Source organism: Monopterus albus, unplaced genomic scaffold (genome assembly GCF_001952655.1).
Source record: "Monopterus albus unplaced genomic scaffold, M_albus_1.0 scaffold88.1, whole genome shotgun sequence".
Classification (NCBI taxonomy): Eukaryota; Metazoa; Chordata; class Actinopteri; order Synbranchiformes; family Synbranchidae; genus Monopterus; species Monopterus albus.
This window is the reverse complement of record NW_018127968.1, coordinates 1,166,959-1,184,846: the sequence shown is the minus strand read 5'-3', so window position 1 is coordinate 1,184,846 and position 17,888 is coordinate 1,166,959. Positions and strand designations below refer to the sequence as shown.

The 17,888-nt window shown below is 39.0% G+C and overlaps 1 protein-coding gene across 1 annotated transcript in view; it reads right to left on the bottom strand.

The window, feature by feature from the left end:
* Window positions 1-17,888, bottom strand: part of LOC109964399 (receptor tyrosine-protein kinase erbB-4) — a 300,706-nt gene continuing 282,818 nt past the window's right edge. Inside the window, 6 exon segments of the mRNA XM_074527649.1 lie at window positions 1-6,392; window positions 6,621-6,749; window positions 8,347-8,596; window positions 11,665-11,835; window positions 12,302-12,399; window positions 15,293-15,439. Of these exon segments, the coding sequence (XP_074383750.1) occupies window positions 5,722-6,392; window positions 6,621-6,749; window positions 8,347-8,596; window positions 11,665-11,835; window positions 12,302-12,399; window positions 15,293-15,439 (1,466 nt within the window). The 3' untranslated portion in view covers window positions 1-5,721.

Genomic DNA, 17,888 nt, shown 5'->3' with positions numbered 1-17,888 from the left:
AAAATAGGATACAAGTAGACCACTAAAAATGCAATGATGCAAGGAGAAAAAAATATCTTCAGCTGGAAAAAAGAAGCATCATTGTCCCATGTACTACACCTGGCCACCTTTTACCTGCCTATAAAAATACTATCCATTTATTTATATTTTAAATGTTCTTAATTTGAAAACAGTTGAGCAACCCATTATCTGAATGTCTTTATGGTTTGGCTAAACATTAGACACTCATTAAATCCATTTGACAGTTTTACCATTCATTCAGTACATAGTAAACTGTGCTTACTCAACCACTGTCATCTGTCCCATAATGGCATTGTGGAATACACACAGATTAATCAGTGTAAATTCAGTTTAAAACAGCCATAACTGCTTTGATTCTATTACAATGGCAGAATATGTGTTTGTCAGCTGTTGTAAAGGTGTTTTCCTAAAAAAAAGTGATTTGTTTGATAAGTTCTCTGTAATATAATATGTTTATCCAATACAGTAAGATCACAGGTGGGTTGAATTATGCTGTGAAAATGTGTCCACATGATATGCACAATCAAAGCACAGAACAGAGAAATAGAGCACACACTATAAATACAGTCACTCTGTCCCAGTTCAGGGGCTGGACCCCCTGAAGTCCTCATTTCTGGACCAGATGTGTCTTAATGGTCCGGCAAGGCTTGTCCCATTTCAAAGGTTTCACAAATTGGGACTGTAAAATTAAGCCTGCCATAGAGGACACAATTGGTTTACCAATGCAGTCCTTAATATCCCACAACCAACTGTGTACCAGTCCATTTTTATTCTCAGTGGTCAGGCAATCCTCGCCAACTCATAAAGCTGGGTAATGTGACCGTGGTATATTCACCAGATATTTGTTTTCAGCGGAACTATTACTGATAATCACATCACATTAACCTAACCAATGAAACGTCCTCTCCAAGGTGTAAAAAGGAACATCTGTTTCTGTAACCTGAACATGCTAATCACAATGGGTTAGAGGTGGAAGTTATGTGAACCCTTGTGCCATTAGCCTGTTCTAACCGCCATCCTGCTTTGAGGTGACATATCTATGGCAAATCATACTGTAAAGTTTTGAAATCTGTCTCATTGAGGGCAACTGCTTGGTGAGAAACCTGCAAATGCTCAATATGTTGATGAGAAGCACCTGAACACAACAGTTTTGGTCTTTGTTAATCTAGTGTTATTTGGCAACATGCAGGTTCAGCCTGGATTTCAGTTCCTTTGAAGGGCCAACATCCAACCCTAAAACTGGGATGCAGATTGTAATTGCTTTAAAGTTGATCATGACAAGAACATAAAATATGAAAGAAAAAGCATTTAAACTGCATTTTACAAAACTCACAATGAACCCCCAGAAAGCAAAAATGAGGCTATACAAAAACCTTAAACATAATTGACAATACAAATGATAACCTACATACAAAATACATTAAAAAAAGTAGATGCACAAAATAAATGGTTATTAAGGCTGATTTACTGGTTGAGCAGTCAGTACTGAGAGGGAGTTATTGTGCTGCTTTAAATAACTACAGTGCCAGTGAGGCTTACTTTTATACAGCAACATAACATTTCACTTGAAACTACATTATGACTCATGTTAACTTTTGACCACAGTCATTTTCCCCTTCCAGAATGTTTTGGTCTTTGTTCGTGTTCGCTCCATATATAGCTGCTTTTCGGCTTTTAGTGCTTCAGCTGCAGAACAGTGTGTGCTACATACATTTCTATTGACACCTCTGAAGAGAAAAAAAACATGCGAGACTGGTCTCCTAAGCCAGTTACAGTGTACTTGCTCCTCTTCCCTGCTAGCTTTTGTAACATTGATGCATTAGTCTAGTAACATTTTTGGAATGCTAATACCCTAAGTTTTAACCTCGCTGCAGGATTACAACCTATTGCCTGTCATTCAGAGTTTTTCAGCTTGGTGCACCGGGTGAGATGTTGGGTAACATGATTTCCCCACAGAACAGGCAAAAAGTGGATGAATTAGCATTCAAAAAGCTAAAAGCCCCTTGTGATCTTTGCTAGCTGACAGCACCAGCAGGTTTTCTCCTCCAGAAGATTGGCTATTTTTCCATACAGATCCATTACAGGGCCTTTTGGTGACTCTCCTCTGCTGTCATTGCACTTAAACACACGGCCATAGAAGCCCTACAACTAATACCTTATGGGTGGTGGTAAAAATAGACTTACATAACTGACTTTTGACTCAAAACAAAGAGGACACACTCATTGCACACATTTACACAGAGAATGCCTAAATAAGTATAATCTTAAAATTTACAGTAAAACAATTATCTCAGAAAGTGAGAGGACAGTTCTAGCACATATGAGATTAGTAACAGCAGCGTCAATGCCTAAGTGATACTTAACACAGCGATGATGTCAAGACTGATAGTTTAAACCCTGTCACAATTCTGTTGAGCTCACATTGCAGCACAGTATTTGTACTATATGAGGAATTACAGCATATAATCGTTCATTATATTTTTATTTTAATAGGCCTGATGTCCCTTTATGATGTAGCAACTTGTGCCTCAGCTGAAGCTCAATTGGATAATTAATATTTCTCATAAAATTTGAGAAGGGGAGAAAACACTGTGTCAGGAAACCATCGGCATGTTGGACAGTAAATCATCAACACTGCTTGTTTGAGTCTTCCTTCTGCTTGGTGCTTTCAGTGTAGAGACATAAGGTTGTGTAACAGTGGTTGAGGATTGGTATGTCAGCAGTGACAGACGTGCACAGGCATTAGCTGCCCTCCACCTTTGGTGATATTATCACCTATTTCTTAATATGGAGTAAATCAATTACCAAGGTATTTGTAGATTTATGTGGCAATGTTATTCTATAATGATAAAGTAAACCAAATGGGAATCCTTGTTTTTAGTTAAAGGGAGCATGCCACCAATTTTACACACCAGTTTACTCATCACAAAAAGTACCAGTGTGCCTGTGAATACAGTCACATGTTATCTTTTGTAGCTCTGGAGGGAGTTTTCTACTGTTTGAAAAATAACCCTGATGATGACAAGGAGTCTTTTTCACAGCTTAGGCTGCTTTAATAGAAAACCTGAATCACAAACTAGAGGTGCGGGCTCTGAAAGATGTGAGTATTTAGGAGGCAGGAGGATGCCATTAGAAACTGAGCTGCATTATGGGAAACACAGAATCCAGTGTGAGTGGAGCTTCACCTACAGTATACTAGGGACAAAAAGTCAGGATATTTCAGCTTCCCCTGCTTTAACTTTGACCTTTCTTTATAAAATCTGTTTCTTATGCATCCCCTCAACTTTGTGGAAGTGCAGTACTGAATTACCGAGCACCCTTTTTAATTCAGTGAATGAGATGCCTGAAAAAGCAAGGTATTTGATTATGCAAAAATCCTGTAAATCAAATATAGTCTAACAAACTACAGCTAGATGTAAAGGGATAACTAACGTACCATAAATAGGATTAAAAACAAACATTTATCCTTTTACAGTGTGTATCATCACATTGCCCAGTAGTGTTATGATATTCATTAGAACGTAGGGATATGTTCTGTTGGTAAAATGTCTAATGAACCAGAAAATATGAGGCCTTGGTGCAGCGGAAACGACTCTCTCACTGTAAATTATAGCTGCAATATAATGAAAAACAAAACAAAGCAAAACAAAACAAATCAAAACCTGAATGAATTGCCCCTTAGAAAAGAATAATGGCAAAGTCATTTTGGCCATGCCAGGGCATTAAGTGCTATTAAATTATCAACCCCAGCCTAAATTAGGCTTCAAAGTCATTTGACAACAGATGCTAGTAGTCTCCATCAGAGCTGACGGTGGCATCTGGCAGTATTCTGTGAGTACAGAAGGCTGAGTCATAACTTGTAATGTCTCAACATTAATGTCAAACACTATTACAAAAGACAGTTGTCCCATTTTTTTCATAGTGTTCCATGGTAAAAATGTAGAGGAGGCCTCTTTAGACAGTTCTGACAGTCTCTCCTCCCGAACCACCTTAACCTTAAGACAGAGCAAGGCCCTATAGTCGTGACTATGTGGTCGAAGTTTTTCTTTTGTAATGACACACAATAGTACGAACACAGAGGTGAAAAAAAAAACTTTTATCCTTGCCTTTTGATGTTTTTTTTTAACATCTTTCCAGACACATCTTGGTCCACACAGCCTCTTTCCGGGATTGTGTTTGTCTGGTAATGACATGTAATTGGCTTATTTGCAGCTCTGCAGGGTTAGCCTCTTTGTCATCTCTGCAGTGCTCTTTCATGGCTGGGTGTCTGTGCTGTTTATCCTGTCCTTCATTAGTCAAATTCAGTATAAGACAAGGTGTCAAAGTAAACAGATCCCTGATGCCTAAAAACAACAGCAGCAACAACAACGACAACGACAACAAAATCGCTGATCCAGATTCTAAATTCTTATCCTTCTCTAATATACTCTTTCTCCACAGTCATATTGCTTGTCCATCCCCAGGTGCCATTTCCTTTGAAACATAAATCCTAGCACTGCAATTTCCATCGGTTATGTCTGCAATGATGCTGTTTGCAGTGATCTTATGAAGGTGAAATTGAACTTGATGGTTTGCTGGCTTTTCAGACTTGATTGGTGTGGATGAAAAGGGAACAGAAGGGATGTCAATGTGGGAAGTTAAGGGTCGTTTTCTGAGTGATCAATCTTTTAAATTTAGCCCTAGCCATGCCAGTAATATGTTGATGCGTTCCATCAGGCAGTCGGTGATATCACACCTTTCCATAAAAACTGTGGTGACATTTACTTTCCTGTTGAACCGTTTTCTGTGCTGCACCACTGACTGCCATTATCGACACACTCTGTCTTCCTGCACAAGGTCAACTAAGTTTCTCCTCTAGAATATATTTCAAGTGGCAGCAGATTTATCTGGCAATGTGTGTATATTTGCTTATGAATTAATGTATTATTGGTGTTTCAATGCTGCAGACATGTTAACATGTTGTAGGTGTGATATAACCTGTCTGTACTAAATGTTTGATTTCCATTACTCATGCAGCAACATGTAAAAGTCAATGAAGCAGCAGGCATGAAAGCCACAGCTGGGCTCTTCAGTATGACTGCAGATGTGCTGTTAAGTCCCAACACATCTCCATGTGCATGTTTCAAACCACACATGCCATAGCAGTGTGTACATATTACAATATGTACATCTAACTGGGTGGAAAATGAAGTAAAAGGACATGGTGAAATTGTTAACAGTTACTTATGGGTGTCATAAATAAACATAATTCATGTAAGGTCATGGAAATAGTACTCTCTTGAGGCTAACCTCAGCTTATTTCTCCTTTAGGCTATCAAACATCTAGTTTTATTTGTTGATTGTGATGATGTTCCTATGCTGCTCTGTTAACATGCCTGGAAAGCTTGCTCCAGAACAGAACCAACCTCGAAGACATGTGTTTACTTCCTTTAGGGGTCACGGCCAAGGATGGAGTTTAAAAAGTATGGTTTGCTTGTCAAGTGATGCTTGACTGTTACTGTGGTCCTGTCAAGAAAAGGCAGAACCTCAGGCCAAGAAGAAAAGACTTGCAATCAGGCATAACAGAGATAAGTGTTCAGGGAGGGTGCAAAGAGAGCCCAGGTTGAGAAATACTGCATGGAAATAGAAGGACTTTTCAGTGTCCATTCATCTCCACCCTTATCCCTATATTCATCCCTCCATTGTGCTACAGGTGGGTCACTACACCACAGTGTTCCTCTGTCTGTATGGAGGGGGTGGCATCACATTGCCAGCTTTCATAGCAGCCTCTGACAAATATTCCTGATTTTCGGCCACAGCGGGGCGAATGCGTCCATTCTGCCGGTAAAAAAAGCGCGTGCTGCAGTCCTGCAGGTACTCAGGATTGTGCAGTGAGGACTTTGGGGGGAGACTGTGCTGCCAGTATTCAGGATTGTCAAAAGAGGCCTTCTTGCCTTTCTTATCAAACATGATGGTGCTGCTGGTGATGCCTGAGTGCAGAGCGTGTCCTGAATGCCCTGGATGCAGGGTGTGTGATGGATATGATGGGTGGGGGAGATGGCCAGGAGGTACCACATATCCAGTGGATGAGATGGTGTGGCCTGATGATGATGGGTTGACTGTCTGTGATATTGACTGGGCAGCAGAGGCCCCAGGGCCAGAGATGGAGATTGTGCCAGCCAATCCGTTCTTGTCCCCAGGGTTAGGGAAGGTATTCAGGTACAGTGGCTCGTTGACATACTCATCGTCCCCGTGGGTAGGCTGGCTTTTCGGGGTAACAGCAGCTCCAGCCATGTGCAAGGTGTGGCAACCTGCTCCATCAATCACCACGTGGGCATCACCATTCCTTCGACGAGTGACAAAGGGGTTTTCCTCTACAGGGTTGAGATAGTCTGCAAACAAAAAAGGGGATAATAAGATTAGTTAAAAATTTTAATCAATATTGAAACCACAAAAATATCATACTGCAGCACTGAAATAATGCGTACAATATGACGTCTGCAATTCAACAGCCTTTGGGTTAGTATAAATGAACAAAAATGATTTAAATCAGTTCTGTTACCCTCCAGCCAAACAACCACTAGAATTATGGACACAGTTAGAGGTTCTGTTAAAGAAACCTGAATTGTTCTTGTCTCTCATGGCGGTCACATAGCCATCCTGGTCCTTGTCTCCTTTTGTTCCTCGTTCTGCTAAAAGTCCAGTCGGATCAGCACTGTAACGCTGTCCACTACTGTCTTCCCCTCCACCTTGGGAAGCAAAAAGAAAGAAAGAAAGAAAAGCTTAAATTTAAAATATGGTACGGTAGAAAGCCTATCTCCATGAATGAGTGGAACTATTTTTGGTACTGTATCTATCAGCATCATCCTTCTAATGCAAGTTATTCTTCAGTAATAAACAACCATCTTCCATTTTCATGTACTCTTTGTTTTGGATTGTGACTAAACTCTGGGTCTTCTGCACAGAGATATGGTTAATATCAACCATTCTATATATTTCTGGGGGGTTTTAGAGACCTGAGATACATTTTTATTTTCCATTTGTGGACAAGAGATTGCTATCATTGCGTGGCACAGTCATGCCTTTCATTTTACTTCTTACTGTGTACCACCATTCTCTAATGAATGAATGGTAGATGTATGTACACGTGTATTCCAAAAGCTTTTTTCAGGCTTTATTTTTCCTTCCATCCAAACAAAAGTCACTCAGCTAAGTGAGTTTGTTACTGTGAATGTGATGAGAGGCCCAAACATCTTGCAGTGTGTTCTAACAGAGCTGCTGCTTCTCTCCTGTTGCCTGACAGGCATAATATGAGATTCAGTTGTGCCAGAGAATTGCTACAGTGAACACAACCTCAGCCTGTCGTTCTCTACTGAACTGGCGAATGATTCAATGTCGCAGTAGCTACAATACCCATGAGGAAGCAGGAGAGGTGGTCTCTCGAAGAAGGGCCAGAGCCAGTTAACTCACCTTACAGTGAAATATTGCATGAATTATGGTTTGTGTGTTAAGGCTATGATTCATGTTGTGTTGTAGTCAAGACCACCTAAACAAGACCAAGACTGGGGTGTACTGACACTGACACAAGTCCAGGACTTAAGTCAAGACCAAGACCAGAACAGTGCAGTTTTGATAGTTTAAAAATACTAGTTCGCCTGTGTTTCAGTGACACTAATAACACTATATACGTAGATGTGACATTATCGAATATATTTCCCAATAAAAATTCCCCCAAATTATTCAAAAGCTTAAGTGTATGCAAGATCGGCACTGGTCTTGAGACTGACCAAGGCCAAGACCAAGATTGATGTCTCGTGCTACAACACTACAGGGACCGTCTACAGAGTGCAACACCGAAAGCCTACTACAAAAATATTAAACAACCTGGAAATATTAAATAACATAAAATAACTCTTATGTAGTGCAGTAGGCATACATTTAAATTCAGACAGGCCATTGGCGGCTTCCTGTTGGACCAAACCAAACCACTTTGGTTAAAGTGATAACATTAGCACAGGAATTGCAAAAGATTTTTTTATAATAACAAAGGTTAAGTCTGAACTTTGGTTCTACAAAGACAAATGTTTTGGGGAGATAAAATAATCAAAATATTTCTTTACTCATAGCACTGGCATTTTTCACAGTGCTGTGCAGATGCAAACACAGTACCCACAGAACTGAACTGATGCCTTGGTTTTACAGACCCTGCTGCCTTTGCAATAACCATCAATCTCACACTGTCTTCTGCTCACCTTCAGTTTGATTTAGGACACACACAGTCACCCTTAGTGAAGAGATTACTATTCTTCTTGGTTCCCACAACTTTCGGATAACATTTTGTAATACCTTGTCCTCCAGTGAGACCTGAGCCAGCCCCCAGGGTGCTTGACCTTGGGGAAGCCTGCTTCCTTAGGGTGCCATTGCAGCGAGGGTCATCCTGGTTGCCACGGCTAAATCCACCACCAATTTGCTCCCCTGAAGCCAGGTCCTGGGGATTAACACAGCTTCCAGACATCGGTGGAACAGAAACCACCCTGGGGATAGTGGCCAGCATGTCCTCCATGCTGAAACTGGGATCCTGGTAGCCAAACTGGTTCTGGGTAGAAGAAGAGGAGGGATAGAGTTTAGAGCAGAGGTGCAGGAATGTAAAACTGAATTACATAAACAGCCATTTACCAGGCCAAAGCAAACCCCATGAGAAAAATAAAAGTGGGGAGAGTTACATCAAGGTTTTTTCTTCTAAAGTGCAAGCTGTTCTCCAAGTGAGAACATTGTGTAAAAATCACAAAAACAAATAAATAAATGCAAATAATAATAATAAAAAATAATACAAACGTACAATATAAAAATATTTATTAATTAATATTAATTACAAAACGTGGAATTCATTCATGGTACCTTTGTTCATCTGTAATCTTTTAATGTGACAGGCAGGGGAGACAAACAGCAGTGCTAAACAATGATATGACAGCATGACGGCCAAGGACAATTTGATTAAAAGGATTTTAATTAAAAGGCTCCATGCGGCAAAGTCTTCAAGTAGCCATATCAGCCTGGCCCTGCTGTGCACACTTGTGTCTGCGCTCATAACAAAAAGTGCTTTTTTAGAACCTTACTGGGAGCTTCAGTCCTTTTGTTCCTTACTTTGTTCCTCCAGTTCCCAGCAAAAGTTTTCCTTTTTCCATTCTTCACTTACTTTCTCTTGCTCAGTGTTTGAAAAGTGTGAAATCATACTAATAAAATTGAGAAAAAAAAAAAACTGTTTCCCTGTTGCACTTAATTATTTCTTAAGCACACAATCTGAAACAATGACAAAGGAACTGAAGTTCCAGAATTTCTGGCCTGTGAATTAAGATAAAGGGTCAAATCTCTGATTTATCTATCAGTAAGAATAACTAATTTAATAAGATACCAGCACAAAATATGAGTTAAAAGCAGCTCCAATCTAAAGTTTGACTACAACCATGTCCTCGTCACACCCAGGTTGTATGCAACTTGATGCATGAGTATTAAGAGAATGCACAAAATGTCCAAAACTGTCTAAAGGGAGTTTCTAAGAAGCATGCTAATTTTCTGTGTGGAACTGCATTATCTCTGTGCTTTCTCATGCAGTGATCTGTACTTTAAGCCTTTATTAGCTGAAGCTCGAGAGCTCATGTTGTTCTCTCATTTCCCTCTAACTATATTACCCTTTGTCAGTTATTAGTAATGCATCTCCCTGCTTCCTCCTCTCTTGTCTCACAATTACGTACAACAGAAAATACCATCTCTAACCTAAACAGCAAATTTAAGATCACAGCTGTATTCTTTTATTGGCCATATGTAAAATATGCATCATTTTATTGATCCACTGTGGAGAATGGGTGAACAGTGGGAGAGTAAAACATCATATCTGAATATTTATGAAATTCAAGGAGAATGCCTAATTCAAAGGTTCCTCTGTGAGGGCACAGGGAGTCTGTGGTCATGCCCAGTGTTTTGTTCACCATTATACTGAACGGGCACAGGGAGTCTGTGGTCATGCCCAATGTTGTGTTCACCATTACACTGAATTGTGTTTACGCTCACAATAAATGCAATGTTGAACTCTCATTGTTAGGCATTAAGGGTAACGGTTACAAGTGTGGTGATAACAATGTGTGTATGTGAATTTATTAAAACTCTTTCGCTATGTTGCCAGTGCAGACTGTATTTATGTGTAAATATTGCATTTTGTTTGCTACAGTAATTGAGTTCATTACAGTCATCTACATGATTTATGTAAATGAATGTAACTGTATGAAATTAATCAAATTAATTCAGCATCCATTCTAATAAAAAGCCCCCAAAACAGTAGAATATAACTTCATAAACATTATGCAAATAAATAATCTTTCACCGCCTGAAATGCACCAAACAGAGCTGGAAAAGGAGTGATGCCTCTCATTGGCATTCAGCTGGTATTTTTATCCTGACACAAACATAGGAGGATATTGGAATACAAAATGGATGAGTTGCCTGGCTGAATGACTGGTTTTGTGGCAGATTTAAGTCCAAAGGAAAATGAACATTTGAACAGCCGAAGAACTGAGAGAATCTGGCTGTGAACCCCAATTTTGAAGAAGGCAATTACCATAGTTTCAAAATGAAGAAATACTGAGGATGAGCGAAACTGAGAAGTATGTGAGTTCAGTTTCAAAATGTCAGTCTTTTGTGTTTGAACAGGAGGGTCCTACGGGACATGCTGAGAAAGATCATTCCCACATCTCTTAAGAAACCATCATCTACATAATCTGAATGACTGTTTTGACTTATATTGTCCCCTTTTCCAACATTGTTCAGTGCCAATCGCCCTGCTGCTACACTCAAAAAAAAATGGTAAAAAGAAATGGTAATCAGGAGTTCATGTAAAATTTAAAGATAAGCAGATAAATTCTAATTCATTCTACAAAGGAAAAAAATCATACCACATACCAGGGTGAAAAATACAAGGGCCTCATTTTGTCCAAATACACATACTTATGTGCAATATTTATAGATGCAATTTAGAAAAAAAAAACTGTTTACTGACTCAGTTGGTAAAATACTGTACAAATGTTTTTTATCATTATGAGATACATTAAAGTTTTGTTTTGTTTATCTGTGTTTGTTAGCACTTTCTTTAATGTGGAGGTTGGTTGTTCTGGAGCCAATGAATGACCTTTCCTATTTGAATGACATGAGCATTACTGGACATGAAAATGGACAAAACTAGATGTGTCTAGCTCAGGAACATTTATCATTAAAGCAATTTAAACTATCACTCGTACTGAAAAACTGAGCCAAAAAGGATTAGAATTAAAAGCCAGAGATAAACTTGTGACCACATTAAAAATAGAGAAATAATATACTTTATGATTTTTTTTTGTGGTGCTGCTTAAATAGAATATTTGACAGTATTTATGATGAGACATTAAAAGTAAATATCTAGTTTGATGTCCCATTGTAAAGAATTGAAAAACCATTAGTTTAAACAACCAGCTTCTAATTGGATTAAGGAATGTGCAATTAATTTTATTGTGTATTACAGTTTGTGTCCACTTAATATTATAATTTAAACATGCCTACTGTGTAACTTTCACATCCAATTTGTCAAACTGCCCTGTGCTCTAAGGAAGGGAGGAAGAAGATTCGTAAAAGAAATACCTTTTTGGAGTCCATGCGTGTGCGGGACGTGTATGCCAGTGGTGGAATGTTGAAGGAATGAGGCACCAGGTACTCCTCAGCATCCATCAAGTCCTCAAGCTCCTCCTCATCAAGGAGGCTCTGGAAGAACTTGCTATCGCTGGGGCTGGGCAACTTCATGCGGTCATCACCCTGATATAAGTTGAGTTATGAAAACCATAGATGCACAAACTTTTTACACTCTGGAACTCTTTACCACCTCTCCAAATCAGATTAAACTGAAATGAAATGCTGCGTATACAATAACAATAGAAAGAACATTATAAACAATTTAGCATCTGCTAATGATGAAAACTTAGCTTTATTGTATTTGTTGTTTAATTTAAGCCTGGTATTGTAATTTTAAGATATAATACAAGTTATAATATTCTACAAGTAGTGAATTTTCTCACAAAGAATAAGGAATATAAAATATATTTATATCAACATTATCTACTAAAGACTCCCACCCTGTATAAATTTGCCAAAAAAGAAAAAGAAAGTGACAAGAAACAAATGGGTTCTGGCAGTCCCTTGGGAGGTAATTTATACCAATTCTGTTTTTTAGGCACGTTAGTTTTCACAAGATTTTGCAGATAACCTAATAAGATGTAGCTACCTGGATGACAAGGTATCTCTGAGGATCACGTGCCATTCGAGTGAACTCTGCAGCCAGCTCCTTGAATTTGGGCCGGCTGTCAGCATCAATCATCCAACCTGGAAAATATGTTGTTGTGTGTTAGTGTCTGACCAATATTATGTTCCAAATTCATAGATAATAATTTAACCTGTTGATCCTTGATATTTTCAAGTCGGTGGCCCTTGACTTTAGAGTTGACCCTATTAATGTGCAGGTTTTCCCACAGTGCTTTATTCTTGGCAGTAAGCAAAGGATACAACACCCATAAAAATCAATGTATTTCTTGACTCTCCGTAAACTTAAGTGCACCTCAGTGGGTGGAAAGGTGCTGTATGTAGTGTAGATAGATATCAGTGGTGATCAGGCACTTCAATATTCTTCACATTTTGGTGCCAAGGGTTCTGCCTACGCAGGTCATATTTTATGATGCATGCTATGCTCATTATTGTTCCATTTGCATAAAAACACTCATAATAATTTGACATTTAAATAAATACTCTGAGGTTTAAATACATGCACATATGGCTGCAGGACTGTCAATACACAGAGAAGATCCCATAACAGTGAGAACAGTAGAGATGACTACTACTACAACGTGTCTACCTTCTTAGTAGGTTTGTCTTCTTCCTAATCCCACCTGGCCCACCTAGTTATTTCCAACTCTGCTAAAGGAATGTTGTAAATACAAAATGAAGGTACTGTATGTCAGGCTATGTTTACAGCGGTTGAACAGAAATGGTGCAAAGTAAATAATTAAAATAGCAGGTGTATCTCTACAGTTCAGAATGCATTAGTAAAGACTGATCTATAAAAATGTCAACACACCTTGTTTTCAAACTTACATTCTGACTGATGCAAACACATTTTCCTGTTCTAAAGGTCTCAAAAGATTTTCTGTTAAAACCATTTTATTGTAATCAATTTCCAATCTAAGGATAAATACTGTTTCATCACTAGAATGGCCATATGGAGCAATGTGCTTGTCTGCCAATTTTTCTGTGAACACATTGTTACAATGCCAAAGCAATCATGTGAATTGGCTTCGAGTAGAGCCTGTCTACAGTAGGTGTCCAGGGGAAGAAAAGATAGTGATAAATAGAGTGATGTGGCTTATAGGTACGGTTGGTGATTCTTTTCAGAAGAAATTTTGTTACATATCTTGAAATTCTCTTTTCATTACGACGGCAAAGAATACATTAACTGCAACATAAAGAAAAACAATCTGTCATCTGTGGCAGCAGCAGGGCTGAAAAATGCCTGACCAATGATTTTACTCATCCCAAGCGAAACCATTGGATGGCCTACCTGCCTGTCAACCTACTTCCTACTTGCGTGCACTCTGCCCTTGCACTCATTGTGTGAGCCAAGAGTCTCCTACAGGGCGTTACTGCTCTAAAGCTAGTGAGCTATGGCAGAGGAGGTACCCACAGCAGCTTTCGTTTGCCAGCTGTTGTTATAGACAGGGCCGTCCCCTTTAAGACACCTAACCTTGGAGTCAATGTTGTTGATGTTGCCAGAAGTTGCGACCTGTGTACGCTGCCCAAACATGCCCACCAGGACAATAGGCGTCAGTCCACACGTGAGGGTTCAAAGACAGGTAACGACTCTCACCGATACTGGGCTGTAACGACTCAGTTGTTAGGGGACATTGTTGGCCTTCAAAGGACTGAAACACCACCGATGGGGATAAATATCTCCGGCTCAACGCCAGTCGGGCTGAGCCGATGAAGCTTCTTGGATGAGAGGTGAAACGTCTTCGACCTAGAAACCTAGTCCAGTTGATTTTTTCAGTTTACTATGACTTGGATGACTGAGAATCTACACTGACAATTATTGGTTTTATTTTGTTTGGGTAGCTTTTGTTATTTTCCTGAAATCTGTAAGGAGTGGTCAGGCAGTACGTGTTGCAGTGTGTGCTGTGTTTTGGAGGGGTTTCTTTGGAGAGAAGTTAGAATGAAAGAGTGAGGTTTCTTCAGTTGTTTGCTTTCAAAATCAAGCTTCCTCTGGCTGGTTTTTCCAGGATCGCCAACCCTACTTTTAAGTACACATATACAAATACAGGAGATGTCATTTGCTAAAATTATCCTTTATTTTGATTCTTTGTTTTTTCCAGTAGACTAAATATGAGGAAGTGCATTTTCATCGTGTCTGTTTGGGTGTATGCGCTCTGTTTGTGGAGTGCTGCAAAATAAAGGAAAGTAAGGTGATAGCGACCTTTGCCTGCTGTGTGTGCCTGCATCTGCTTGCCAGGCTGGCACAGGTTCAGGTTGTCTGTTTGAGTCGAGGTGACAGTGAGGGCCAGAGGCTACACCATGGAGAGGAGAGGACAAGGCCAGTGTGTCGCTGGCACCATGCTTTTGTATTGGCAGCAGTGGTAGGAGGTTACAATGAATGCCACCTGTACCCTGGTGCCTGATGCATGACAGCAGTGACCAACAAATAAGGCAAAGGTGTTGGCAGCGGGGTCACAAGGCAGAAAAACTGATTCCTAAATCATCTTCTACCATATGTCCTCCTACTGTAAACTGCTCTTTTTTTTAAGGATTTCTCACTTTCTCACCTTTATATTGTAACACTGACAACAGAAAAGATTATTTTTAAGAAATGTAATATTTCAATTTGAAAAACATTCATCTGACAATATGTAGAACCTCATCCTCAAAACACCTCTTCTGGAATTTTGAAAGCTATTCAATAAAAGAATAATTATTTTTGTCTGCCTCAGCTAAAAACCAGTTGGCCTTCTCCTCACCTCTAAATTATTACCAGATGCTTTTTTTAAACAGTTTGTAGACACAAAAACATGAAATTGTGTATTTGGTAATAGAAGCTCTGCAAGAAATACCTTTTCTAACTTGTATTTGCAGAGCTAGAAATCATTGAAACTATAGTTGTGGTACTGTTTTATTTATACTTATATTATACTGTGAGGAATGCCTGTTATTTTCCTCACCCAGAGGCTCAACTTACATTTGACCATGACCATATAAACATCAATGGTGCAGATGGGCGGCTGAGGAAGACGCTCTCCTTTCTCGAGCAGGTCTGGGATATCTCTGGTGGAAATTCCATCATATGGCTTCCCTCCAAAGGTCATCAGCTCCCAGATGGTTACCCCTAAAAATAAAAAGAAGAAGAGCGCCACATTAAAAACAAAGGGGATGACAACAATATTAGATAACAAAAGACAAAAGAGTTACAAGTAGAGCAGAAAAACCGAAAATATATTCACAGAGAAACAAGCAAGGGGAGAAAGGATAAGTAGAATCAAGATGAGAAAAATGAGTGTAAAGAGAGTAAAAGAGGGCAACGCGTAAAAAAGATTAAAGAGTTCAGAGGGGATGGTTGCAGAGGTGGGGGACTCAAGGCACATGACTTGAACTGAGTCAAACTCAAGTCACAAATTTGAGGACTTAAGACTCACTTGACTGGTAAAAATTTCAAATGTGCAGTTAATAATCAGAGGAGGTTTGTAAATGTTTCACTGAAATATCTGATATTCCATTAACATAATCAGATCATCAGAATTTTGTATGATTTGCTTGACTTACAGTAGGGACTCGACTTGTTTGATTCTTGGGAGCTGCTTGAGACTTGAACATGTATGACTTACTCCCGCCTCTGGACGGATGTACAGCAAAGAGTAAAGAAGAGACAAATGAAGAGATAGAAAGAAAAGGAAGTAGAATAGTTAAGAGGGTAAGATGGGACATAAAGCAAAAAAAGAAGAAAAAATTAGCAAAAAAATCAAATGATGACCAGAAGTGATCAGAAAAGTCAGGATGATAAGAGAGGATAGAATGTTCAACAAAACAAAAGGTAAAGAAAAGAGGACAAGATGATAGGAAACAAGTCAACAGAGGACAAAGATGAGTGGAGGCAGGGGACTAATTGCAGTCTTCAAAGTCATCAGCCAGTTTGAACTTTCAGCACTCTTCAGCCTTAATCATGTTAGTGGAAATGAGCTAATGAATGGCAAGTAGAGTAAATGCTCATAATAAGATGGGAGTATAATAGCCCCCGGTAATTGAGGACCACTAGGGACATGTACACACTAAACCATACTGATATTTTATTGTCTCTGATATGACCCACCTTGCACATATACATATTTTTTTATAAATGACTTTAAGATTTACTAATAGACTTAAAAAAGAAATTATTTGAGATATAGCAGTAAAAATCTCATTAGGCTGAGAGATGACGGAGAAGAGACTCTAGATTTAAATCTTGCTGACATGATGATGGCTGCAAAGATTGATTTTAATATTCTAAGAGTTAAAGGAGTAGATTATACTGCTTGTAATTTACAGCTGGCCACATGTTTAAGCAGTTAAACAAGTAAGGGGAATCACCACTTTTTCTCATTTGTCAGCAGTGTTACCAAAACCTTACAGTATTAATTTCCTCCCCATTTTACAAGTCTAGAGTCTAGTCTAGAACATACTCTTCATAAAATGCATTGACATTTGCCTTCACTAAATTAACTTGCATACACAGTCTACTGTGTGATATATTCTTTTTAACATCTCTTGTCTCTACTTCTGCCCACAGCTTAGTTTTGTGTATATCTTACTATTCTGACTGGAACAATTATGCTTTTCTTCCTGGCTGGCTGGTGACCCTATGAGACTGTCCTCCTGTAAAATATGACTCTATATCTTGTTTGTGCCAGCAGGTTATTACGACCAATAGTGATGTATTATGGTTTGGTGAACTCTGGCAACTGTAGTAATTATGACACAAGCAAAGGAAGACATTAGGATGCTATGATTCCATGATAATGGAGTTCCAGAGCACTTGCTGTCTTGTTTATGGCTGTTTCCCTGACAATTCTTCATAGTACCCTATTGAGTCTCCAGTGATTTGTTGTTGGCATCAGATGATGGCCATACCTCTTTGCTAGTGTTGCTAGATCTATCAGCGGCATTTGACACTGTGAATTATAGTATTTTGTTATCTCGTCTAGAGACCCATGTGGGTTTCAGAGGAACAGTTTGGAAATGGTTTGAATCATATCTGTTGAAAAGATATTTTTCTGTTCACATTGAAGAATACTCATCCTCTATTGCTCTGTTAGCTTGTGGGGTCCCTCAGGGTTCCGTTCTTGGACCAGCTTTGTTTTTGTTATATTTACTTTCACTTGGCTCTATTGTTAAGAAATACAGGCTGTCATTTCACAGTTTTGCAGATGATATTTAAATCTCCTGCATTGTGGGCATCAATAACTTTCATTTTCAGGGTCTTACACAGCTGCTTAGAGGAACCCATGGTTGCTGGGTGTCCACAAGTGTGTGCACAAGGTTTGAAGAGTCAAGGTATTTGTACAGCTTTGAAATTGGCATTTACCAATGACAGCTGTTGCTGTGCATCAGATCTAATGAGCTGATTAAGGTCTGAAACCTTGTGAGAGACTTTGAGACTCTGGAACTCTTAGGGTGCCCAAACTTTTGCACCATGCCATAATAATGTTTTTATTTTTTATTTTTGTTCAATTTATGGCATAAGAAGTAACTATGCATCACTGTTTGCTGAAAATATTGTGCATTTTTTCCATTTCCAAGAG